Here is an 11,956-nt window from a genome sequence, read left to right on the forward strand (position 1 = left end):
GGGGTGGTAATGGAATGGAGAACGTGAAAAGAGCAGGAAAAGTGAATGAGAGTAAATAGAGTCTCCACTGAGCTGTCCTTCAAGCTGTTTTGTGCCAGAGGCTCACGGCCCAGTGGCTGTCGGGACACAATGGCCATCGATCAAGTGAACATGCCAGCTTGCTGGGCAATAATCAAATAAATAAATCTCCCACTGCTGTGCTCCTACAGTGCACATAGAGCTTCAGGCAAATGGAGGCCCTGCACACTAAAAAACAGTGATGGATGAAGGAGCAGTAATACCTCTGCTGCCTGCTCCACGACAGTTGATTCTCTTTTCTATTTAGACTTTAATTAACAAAAATCTGGATATTACTGTACTTCAGCAGACTAAAATGTGGAGAAATTCAGTAAATACAATGATACCTTTACTGTGACGATTGATGTACTCAAAGCCGGTTTCTTAAAATTTAAGCTAAATCTTTATTCTTTCATGCTAAAATATTTCATTCAACTTTTTCCAATTGATCATTTCATATCCCTGAGAGGACGCTTTACGTAAGAATAAAAAATAAAAAAAATGTTTTCATATCATTGAATGAAGTAATTATTTCATACTCCATCAAAACATCAACCAGAACTTGGTGGAGAGATATTTTCTGTAGCTGGGCACCAGCATTTCACACACAAATGTTGACCGCCTCTCTTTTCAGAGACTCTCAAAAACTGTTTGGTTTCATGTTTGTTGCTTGGTAACTTGCTTGGTCCTCCAAACATGTGGTATTGAGTTGATGCGAAAGAGCTTTGATTTTGGTCTCATCTGAACACAGCACCTTCTTCCGAGCCTTTTTGGAATCATTTAGCTGTTAACTTTGTTATGATTATTAATATGAATATATTATTTAATATTTAATATTAATACTTCATTTATATTTATATAATATTTATTTATTTTAATAAATGATTTTTTGGGCTGTTAAGGGTTGTCCTGTGAATACCAGCCCAATAAGGCTGGTATTCTCATGGCTGTGGTCCCAACAACTTGGAAATCTAAGACCGGCCTCCACATCCACCTTATTTATGCAACATACAAGATGTCAATCCATTACAGCCTTATGTGTCATGAAATGTATTCTTTGGGACTGTGGTCCCAGCCTTCAGATCATTAAGAAACTCAACTTTCTCATGATCATTCTCACCCCATGATCCAAGACCTTGCATGGAGCTCCCAGACTTAGGGAGATCCATGCTCCACTGTAATCTCGATATAAATACAGCTGTTGTGTAAGGGGTTGAGAGATTTGTTGGAGAACATCAATAAAACACGCAGCATCACAACACCAATAAAGCTCACAGGTCAATCAGTCATTCAAAAACAGAAAGAGTATAGCACAACTGCACATCTACCAAGACATGGTCACTCACTGAACCTGAAAGACTGGACAAGGATGTCAAGAATGTCAAATCTGACTGAAATGGGTTTTTGCAAAGAAGAATAGCCAAAACATCTGTCTCCAAAGCTTGTTGAGACATTACCAAAAAAACTTGCTGCAAAAAGTGGTTTTATAAGGATTGACTCTGGGAGGTTTAACACAAATGCATGCCATACTTTTCTAATTATTATTTATAAAATAGTTGCAAACCAAATATCATTTTTTATTCTACATGGTAGTTAAGCACTACTTTGTGTCGGTATGTCACATAAAGCCCCAATGATATACATTTCTGTTTATACCATGGGAAAAAGATGAAAATGTTTGAGGGGTAGAAAACATTCTGATTGATAGACTGATAGTGCTTTTGTGGCATGAGCTGCAGAACTCGTTAGGTTTTCCACTTGGCTTTGCCCTCTGATTCGGTCCAAGCAAATTCAGGCCAAAAGGGGATTAGACCCTGTGCGTATCTCCAGAAAGCAGATCCATCAGTGTTACCCACTATAGTAGTGGACTTCTAATGATAGATGCGCGATTATAGAAAAGAAATAAATAAATCAATGGCCAATGTATTAGTGCAGTCTCTAATACCCCTAAGGGTTATGTAAGGGACTCAGCCCCCCAGTAGAAATGTTAGATCTATGCTCATGTGAGCATTTGTATTTCTCTCAACTACAGCAGTGCAATGCCCATACATTCTCTAGGGCCTGACATATGTTGTGCATGGAGACACACCGACGCTCCAGCACAAAGCCATGAGTCCCATTACGTAAGAGGCTGGAATGTGAAGTAGCAGAGAGTATAGGATAAACAGAGGAAGCACACATTAATCCTGGATTGTATGACTACAAAACACCATGACATTTTACTTCGGTGAAGAACACAGCAGATGATGGACCAATGGATGAATCGCTTCTCAGACAGAGAGGCTAATGAAACCCATAAAAGAGCAGTCGTCACAGCAATGCACTTTAAATTAGCTTGTTACAGTGGCACGCTCCATCTAATAGATTTGAGAAACGCTTTGCTATGATCTCAATGACTTTTTCTTTTCGAATATAGCTAAAAAGCCCAACAAATACATGCATGGAACCCTGTTATCTCTGCCTGTGCATATTAGACAGAGAGAATAATCTGTTCTCAGTCAGGAGGGACACAAGACCAGTGTTATTTTTGTCAAATTTACATTAACACCTCAATCAACACTAATTAACGCCATGACGCCTTTTGGTTCACACAAGAGGCAAAGTACAGAGAGCCTCTCACTTTCCTATTTTTCATTTCTCTCACTTTTTCACACATTCACATTCTGAGGGTAAAACAGACATTAGCGTATGTGAGCAGAATAATAAGCACATCTTGTAGAGTATATCATGCAAGAGGAAAGGAGGCGATGTAGCAACAAGCAGAAAAACAAACCCCCAATCTCACTATACTTTTAAAATAAAAGTATGTGATTTAGTTCCAGTTTGAATTAGCTAAAATACTTCAAGTGGGGGGACATTGCTGCAGATGTTCCCATTTAATTTCTTTACTTGCAGCCTGCGGTAAACTGACAGGCATCAGTGATCCAATCACCATCAAGACATCTGGATCCAGGTTTGGCTCTTGGATGACGGACCCGCTGGCACCTGAAGGAGATACCCGGGTATGTACCGCATACAGTTACATGAGTGGGTTTTAAACCTAATTTCTAACAATACTTATATGATTTCTATGTCTAAATATAATCCATCACACAAAAGAGCAAAAAGGACACCACTGAAACCATGTGGAAGTGTGTTAGAACAGACGCCTGCCAGGTTCTGAGAATGTTTGACGTGTTATTGCTTTTCACAATTAAGCTTCAGGCTCAGCAACACACGATGTTGCTGTTCCTGAAGCCGGGATGAGAGAGCGGGAGGAAATTGACATTCCTCCTAGCTTTGCCACTACAGACAGAAATGCGTCATGTTGACATAGGGCACACATGCACAGCTAGGTCAGTTTGCCCCAATCAGAATGAGACCAGTATTTACATGGATGTGGTACAGATTTCTTCACCAGTTCTGTCTGGAGGAATGATACTAAAATTTCAGCAAAATATTATAAAAATACTTAAAAGAAAAATTCTACCAAAAACAGATGAAATGTATGTAAACTTCAGAATTATTTGAATTATGCTGAATTAAATACAAAATACAAAAACATCACATAACAATAACACTTATATCCGCTTTCTCCCACTGCACATTGTCCAAGTTCTAAAATTATAAGATAAAAAAAACAACAAATAAACACAATAAAAACAGTGAATGCAGTTTAAAATCATATTGACCATTGTACATTCTGTACTTGTAGTTTAGTGTTTTTGTTGCTATTTAAAGCTTTGATGGAGAGTGGAACAAATGAGTTCTTGTTGCGGTTCAATCACCATGCAGGAACTCTGAGGCTCCAACCAGAGGGAAGGAGCTGATACTCTGAATGAAGGATGTGAGTGGTGTGTGAGATAATTTTCTAGGCCTGTCTGGTTATTGTTTCCTTAAAGATGGTCTGAAGTGAGGGATGCTGCTTGACTCCCATCTACGTCATAGCTCTTTGTGTGAGCCAGGTGAGCTGGGCCTTCTTTTATAACAGATGTTTGGACAGACAAGTTACCAAACCAGGTCCTTTGTTTTTTGGACATTAAGAATCAGGAAATGTTCCTCACACCACTGAAGCCTTGGATCTGCTGTCTGCAGGTTATTGAATCTGATGGATCTGGCATGGCTTTTTAGCAACAGGTGTAATAATTGCTCTTTTCCACCTAGATGGTAGTGTGTGAGTGTCAAGAGACATCTGAAAAAAATTGTCCAAACAGGTGTTAATGCATCTGCAAAGGTTCTTAATAGAAAAGCTGAGATGTTGCCTTATTGACATTAACACCTTATCGAGAGATGTATTATCAAACTCAATCCCATTTACAACCACAAGTAATGTGGTTGTAAATGTTCTACTGAATGTGTCACGTTCAGTTGAAGTGATGATTATCTAGCCGTCTGTAAAAAGCATTCAATTAGTTTGCCAGTTCATCCACAGCACATATAGGTTTTTGTAAAGCTTTTAGCTATTTTCATAGAATGCCATAGTTCTTCTGAGTTCCTAGATAACAAATTGTCCTTAGCAGTTTGTGGTGTTATCTTGCTTTTTGTAGTTTCTGATTCAGTTTCTTTTGAATGAATGTTAATTCTAGGGGATCATTGTACATGGTTAATGCAGTTAATGCAGTCTTTAACCTCCCTTGTGATGAAGGGCTTGTTGTTGGGATAAATCTTAATTTCTTTTTTTGGGATCACAATGTCAACTCAGAATTTAATATAGTCTATGATTATATCAGTGACAATGTCCAGATTTTGCTCCAGAGAGAAAGTGTCCCAGTCTGTGGACAGAAAACAGCCTTTCAGTGTCTTTATACTGAGCAGACCAGATGTTAACTGTTTTAATATTTTGGGGTTGGCTGCTTTTCAGGGAAGGTTTGCATGTGGGGATGAGATAAATTATACTGTATTATGATCAGATGTGGGTAAAGGTGGTTTGGCTATGGCTCTGTAAGCATGTTTTACATTGCCATAGCACTTATCCAGTGTGAGACTTTGCCTGGTGGCACAATAAATGTTCTGTTCAAATCCAGGTAGTGCAATATTTAAGTTACACAGATTGAAGTCTCCTATTGTCAAAATTAGAGCATTTGGAATGTGCTGCTCGTGGACACAATCTGGTACCAGTGCTGCAGCCTGAGAGGCACTGGCCCCAAGTGGGACATAGGTGGAGCAAGTAATAATGTTTTGCTTAACTCACGGGGAAGATAGCCCCCATCTCAGTCCTACTGAAAATCAGTAGTCTTTGCTTAAAAGCCAGGTCTGTGCCAGGAAACAATTTAAACAAACCTGAATATGACATTCATGCAGATGATGAGTGTATGCAAACAGACAGGAACTGTATTCCCTCCAGTGGCGGATGCTGGTCTTTTGAGGAAGGGAAGCTAAATTTCAAGATCGCTGATTCGCTCATTTCCCTGTCAATCAAAAAGTGATGTAGCCTCAGACAGATCATCCAATCATCATGCAGAAGCTGAGCGTCTGGGCCAGCCAAGGCCAGCCCACTGCCCCATAGACCCCCAGAGACGCTGAGCGTCCGATGGGCGGGACAAAGCCCAGCATTTTTGCTTCGCTATTGAACTCACTGTTTAAAGCACTGTGAAGCTGCGGGAATGAGTGAGAGGAAAGCCACGTCGTTATCAGTGATAAGAAGCTGATTCTGAACAAAAGTTGAGCGCGTTGAAGCGCATATTTAGTCAATGACATGTAGACACAACAGTACAGGTCCTTCTCAAAATATTAGCATATTGTGATAAAGTTCATTATTTTCTATAATGTAATGATGAAAATTTAACATTCATATATTTTAGATTCATTGCACACTAACTGAAATATTTCAGGTCTTTTATTGTCTTAATACAGATGATTGTGGCATACAGCTCATGAAAACCCAAAATTCCTATCTCACAAAATTAGCATATTTCATCCGACCAATAAAAGAAAAGTGTTTTTAATACAAAAAACGTCAACCTTCAAATAATCATGTACAGTAATGCACTCAATACTTGGTCGGGAATCCTTTGGCAGAAATGACTGCTTCAATGCGGCGTGGCATGGAGGCAATCAGCCTGTGGCACTGCTGAGGTCTTATGGAGGCCCAGGATGCTTCAATAGCGGCCTTTAGCTCATCCAGAGTGTTGGGTCTTGAGTCTCTCAACGTTCTCTTCACAATATCCCACAGATTCTCTATGGGGTTCAGGTCAGGAGAGTTGGCAGGCCAATTGAGCACAGTGATACCATGGTCAGTAAACCATTTACCAGTGGTTTTGGCTCTGTGAGCAGGTGCCAGGTCATGCTGAAAAATGAAATCTTCATCTCCATAAAGCTTTTCAGCAGATGGAAGCATGAAGTGCTCCAAAATCTCCTGATAGCTAGCTGCATTGACCCTGCCCTTGATAAAACACAGTGGACCAACACCAGCAGCTGACACGGCACCCCAGACCATCACTGACTGTGGGTACTTGACACTGGACTTCTGGCATTTTGGCATTTCCTTCTCCCCAGTCTTCCTCCAGACTCTGGCACCTTGATTTCCGAATGACATGCAGAATTTGCTTTCATCCGAAAAAAGTACTTTGGACCACTGAGCAACAGTCCAGTGCTGCTTCTCTGTAGCCCAGGTCAGGCGCTTCTGCCGCTGTTTCTGGTTCAAAAGTGGCTTGACCTGGGTAATGCGGCACCTGTAGCCCATTTCCTGCACACGCCTGTGCACGGTGGCTCTGGATGTTTCTACTCCAGACTCAGTCCACTGCTTCCGCAGGTCCCCCAAGGTCTGGAATCGGCCCTTCTCAACAATCGTCCTCAGGGTCCGGTCACCTCTTCTCATTGTGCAGCGTTTTCTGCCACACTTTTTCCTTCCCACAGACTTCCCACTGAGGTGCCTTGATACAGCACTCTGGGAACAGCCTATTCGTTCAGAAATTTATTTCTGTGTCTTACCCTCTTGCTTGAGGGTGTCAATAGTGGCCTTCTGGACAGCAGTCAGGTCGGCAGTCTTACCCATGATTGGGGTTTTGAGTGATGAACCAGGCTGGGAGTTTTAAAGGCCTCATGAATCTTTTGCAGGTGTTTAGAGTTAACTCGTTGATTCAGATGATTAGGTTCATAGCTCGTTTAGAGACCCTTTTAATAATATGCTAATTTTGTGAGATAGGAATTTGGGGTTTTCATGAGCTGTATGCCAAAATCATCCGTATTAAGACAATAAAAGACCTGAAATATTTCCGTTAGTGTGCAATGAATCTAAAATATATGAATGTTAAATTTTCATCATGACATTATGGAAAATAATGGACTTTATCACAATATGCTAATATTTTGAGAAGGACCTGTATATATTTGATCACTTATTTTTTGACATTTTAGGGGAAGCTGAGCTACCCTTGCAGCCTTAGAGCAATCGCCACTGATTCCCTCTTATATTATTATGTGCATTACAAGAAAAACATTTTTATGGTTTTAACAGGGACTTTGAGCATTTAAGAAGGAAGAAAAAATCAGTCATTTATTACAGCTGCACAAAATTACAAGCATCTTCCTCTGAAAAGCTATTTCAAGAGCAACAAATAGCACATTATATATACAAGGGAATTCTGCATTAGAAGGTGTGAAGAAAAGTGCTAAGTATTGATTATACATGTAAAAAGATTGCTTTTTTAAAGAATGAAATAATAGATTTAGATCAAAATACAACAGAAATTGCCTAGCAAAGGGCAAAATAGCGTAATTTGACAGCGGTGGACAGCTTTCTTTGAGTTATTTTTATCTACTGCTTTTCTACCTCAGTGTGTTTTATCCCGTTCCAAGGGGACCTGCTCCCTGCATGTGACTGGCATTTTTTAATCTGTCACAGCAGCAGGGGTACCAGGTGGTGAAGGGGCCTTAGCCATATCAGTTCCACTGAGACTAGAAGGTATTAATGGCTCCGGAATGGCTACCACCAAAAGCACCAAAAGAAAGCAGGGTAAAAGAAAACCATCTGCTTAAAGGGACGGTGGGTTATATCCCTTCAGGGCCTGACAGTTGCCACCCTGAGGTTGTCATCAAGACTGTTTTAATTCAAAAGCTTTGTCTGCTCAAAGAAGAAAAATTCCCATTGCTAAATTGATTTGGATGCTTGTTCATTATGTGATTTAATTTATTCTGCTTGCAAGGCTCTGAAATTCAGCACTGTGGAATGATAAGATATGGGGTTCTGAAGCATCAATGGATTTTAATCTATTCCATTTTTTTCTTTTCATGCTGTTTAGGTTTGGTACATGGATGGTTACCATAATAACCGCTTCGTTCGGGAGTACAGGTCTATGCATGACTTCATGACGTCGGACAACTTTACATCCCACCGGCTGCCCCACCCGTGGTCAGGCACGGGTCAGGTGGTCTACAATGGCTCGATCTACTTCAACAAATTCCAGAGCCACGTCATCATCAAGTTCGACTTCCGTACCTCCTCCATCAGCAAGTCCCGGCAGCTTGACTATGCCGGCTTCAACAACGCGTACCACTATGCCTGGGGAGGCCATTCAGACATCGACCTGATGGTTGATGAGGGAGGCCTGTGGGCCGTCTACGCCACCAACCAGAATGCTGGCAATATTGTCATTAGCAAGCTGAACCCCAACACCCTGCAGATTATCAAGAGTTGGACCACCAACCACCCCAAACGGAGCGCTGGCGAGTCTTTTATGATCTGTGGCACACTCTACGTAACAAACGGATACTCAGGAGGAACCAAGGTTTATTACGCTTATTCCACCAACTCCTCTACCTATGAATATATTGACATCCCCTTACAGAATAAGTACTCACATATTTCTATGTTAGACTACAACCCTCATGACCGTGCCCTCTATGCCTGGAACAATGGCCACCAGGTCCTCTATAATGTGACATTGTTTCACGTCATCCGCTCAGAGGAACTGTAATGGATGGGGATTCAATTAAAATAAATTAAAATAAATGTGTCCTTGGAAAAAAACAACATTCTATTCAATCTCTGAAAATGGAGACAGTAACAAGAACATTTGTTGAAACAAAGAACATGTGAAAGACTGAATTATCCGTGAATGCAAAATGGATTGAATGTGTATATGGGCTTTTATTGTGTTTCATTCCAAAATTAGATGTTATGACAGAAAAATGCAATATTATTTATCTCCAAACAAAAGATCACTGTTAGGAAAAAGAAAGTTTTGTAAATAAATGTCTCAAGATGAGTTTCATAATGTGCTTTATTTTGATAGCTGCCATTAATATATCAGAGGCATTTTATTTTGGAATGAAACTCTCATTTGTTGTATAGAAAAATGATTGTAAATTAGAACATATATTAGACTTAAAATAGTAAGAACAGATGCCAATAAAAGAAAATATCATGCCTTTTTTTATATAAGCAAATATCCACCTAAGGTCCCTCCTGCCGCTCCAGTTTTTTCTGCAGAACTACTCCCAGATGGACTTTTCTGTGGTCAGTAGGGAGGGTGGGGGGTTCTGGAACAAACACTGTTGGTAATAAACTGTGGGATCCCAACCCTGCCCAAGGTTCTTCGGACAAAAGTGGGAGGTCAGTCTAGTCAGAGGACTGGATAGCCAAAAGGAGGCGGTCTGTCATATCATTTTTATAAGTACAGTAGCAAATCTAAAGTCTGTAGAGAAACAACAATAACATCTACTAAAAGACCTGAAGGCACTGACTGTTGATTGAACTGTTGTTTGATCTGATTTTTCTGTATTAGTGATTATGTGTTGAAAAAGGCTTTCTTTGCATGTTTGTTTTCTATAACTCCAGTCTGCTCTGCTGAATGTCTTTTGCTGTATGATACTACAAAACAACAGAAAGGAGTTGGAAGAAGGAAGAACACATTCAAGGAGTGGCAAATATTTTGTTTTTGTTTCCCCTCTGCTTCTCCCTGTGTCTTTCATTTGATTTAATTTCTTGACCTCCATTTTAAATGTTCTTGTACCAATTTAACTGTTGGCACTGGTTTTGCCTCCTTGTATTTATTTTATTGGACTGTGTAGGAGGAATCTAGCTAGCTCATTAGTCTATGAAGTAAAAAAATATTAACAATGGAATGTATGAACTATTGTATTGTTGGTAAGGAAACCTGTTTTCCTTACCTTCATCACACATCATGGGCTTGAAGAAGGGAAGGGTTTACATTAAAAAGATTGCATCTCATGTCATATATCCCCACACTGTTAGTGGAGGATAATGTTTGTTAAATGTACTTATACCCTTGCTAAAGACAAAAGCTTTTCAATCTTTTTGCGCTTTGCTGAACATGTGTTGTATCTGAAAAGAGATGGTTAATGATTCGTGTCAATAAAACAGAGAAATCTGGTTCTTGGGTTGTTGCTTTAAAAAGTTACAGGCATCCATTTGGAAGCATGTTTAGGATCAGAAACGAACTGTTTGCTTTACATGTCAAAATGTAAAGCAAACATACTTTTGGTTTTATTACCAAAAAGTGCACCAATATATGTCAAACTACACAAAGTTAAATATCACAAAGTACAGCCATATTTTTACCTAGTAGTTGTTCAAGTACTGAGTTTGTCCCTCATTACTGGAATGTGACACAAAATAACCCCCAGGTGTTTTGTGTTACTACCAAGGAGTCATGCTGTAATAGTGTAATAATTTATGGCTATTACAAAATTTATCAGTTGCTACCATCATATTAGCGTTACCCTGTAACAGTAGTTAGTTCCTATAAGGTAATGCTAAAAGGAAAACTTACTCCTAAACTGGATGAGTGGCAGCAGAGAACACTGTTTATTATTGTTAAGTATTACCTGAAATGCATTTAACTAGCTCAGGAATTTAATGAATGTCCATATATTATAACAGGAAATTAGTCACATTTTAAATGTCTTAATGGTTTTGTAGTTGTTTTTTTTAGTTGCTCCATAATTTATTCTAAATCTGAAGTATCAGTTCTTGTCCCATTCTTTGCCCACAGTGCATCCCTTTTTCTTAAAAATATGGAAATAATTTCCTTGACTAAAGAATTGTTTACCTATAACACTTATAAAGAGAACATGTTTTCTATCTCTTTCTATTTGCTGCTGAAAACTTCTTTTACTTTTTGGTTAATAGTGTTCTACCACAAACAAGCCACAACAGCTTTCATTACTTGTTACATGTATGTTTTGAAGCAAAACTGTTCACTTTTTGCTTACTCAATAATTGTACCGTCTTTGTTTCGCTCTCCATCACATCAACTACCATCTGTAATCTGTCTCGTCATCATTCAGCCAGTCACTCTTTCCCACTCTTTGTTGCTCCCACTCTCCCACTACCTCTCAGTTCTCAGATGCTGCAATCGATGAATAAATGATTGCTTCTATTGCTCGCCTGACATACTGCTTTGTTCTCCAGAACAAGAGGGCCAACAATTTTGGAGACGGAAAGAAATAAACCTGCATGCAGAGGCAACGTGTTCCTTGGAGGATCTTGCTGCGCATGACACAATGAACTGTCACTCAGTAGGGGAATATATTTGCATCTTCAAGCAGTGAAGGTTGCATTAAGTCACATATCAGCACTGCCTGGAGCCTCCGTTCTTACCATTCGCATCACAAGCTCATACACCCTTGAATGTGACAGTTACACTTTATTTCATCACTGTGCATGTTGGCCCTCTCTTGCAATTATTTCATACTCACTCAGGGTTTCTTGAAAGTAAGGTAGAGTGATTAACTTGGGCATAGCTTGCCCTTTTGCTACTATCACTGTACCATTAATTCTGAGACAAAAGGACGAATGCAGTGAGAGGTTTGACCTCGCTGTAAGGTGCTCCATGTACCTCAGAGCTCTAGATTCTATCAGTAATTAAAAAAGTGCTATTACCAACATGTTCTTTACATTTTTTAGGCACTGCAGTACATTGTGACAGATTGTCACAACTGAAGACATTTGAATCAT

At 39.6% G+C, this 11,956-nt stretch overlaps 1 protein-coding gene across 2 annotated transcripts in view; it reads left to right on the top strand.

The window, feature by feature from the left end:
- olfm1b (olfactomedin 1b) overlaps positions 1-10,369 on the top strand; it is a 29,611-nt gene extending 19,242 nt beyond the window's left edge. For both annotated transcript variants that reach the window (XM_047372541.1, XM_047372540.1), the window contains exons 5-6: positions 2,953-3,059; positions 8,277-10,369. In XM_047372541.1, coding sequence (XP_047228497.1) covers positions 2,953-3,059; positions 8,277-8,951 — 782 coding nt within the window. In that variant the 3' untranslated portion in view covers positions 8,952-10,369. The remainder of the gene's footprint in view (positions 1-2,952; positions 3,060-8,276) is intronic.
- The last annotated feature ends 1,587 nt before the right edge of the window (positions 10,370-11,956 follow it).

The sequence above is a fragment of the Girardinichthys multiradiatus genome, chromosome 8 (genome assembly GCF_021462225.1).
Source record: "Girardinichthys multiradiatus isolate DD_20200921_A chromosome 8, DD_fGirMul_XY1, whole genome shotgun sequence".
NCBI classification, from domain to species: domain Eukaryota; kingdom Metazoa; phylum Chordata; class Actinopteri; order Cyprinodontiformes; family Goodeidae; genus Girardinichthys; species Girardinichthys multiradiatus.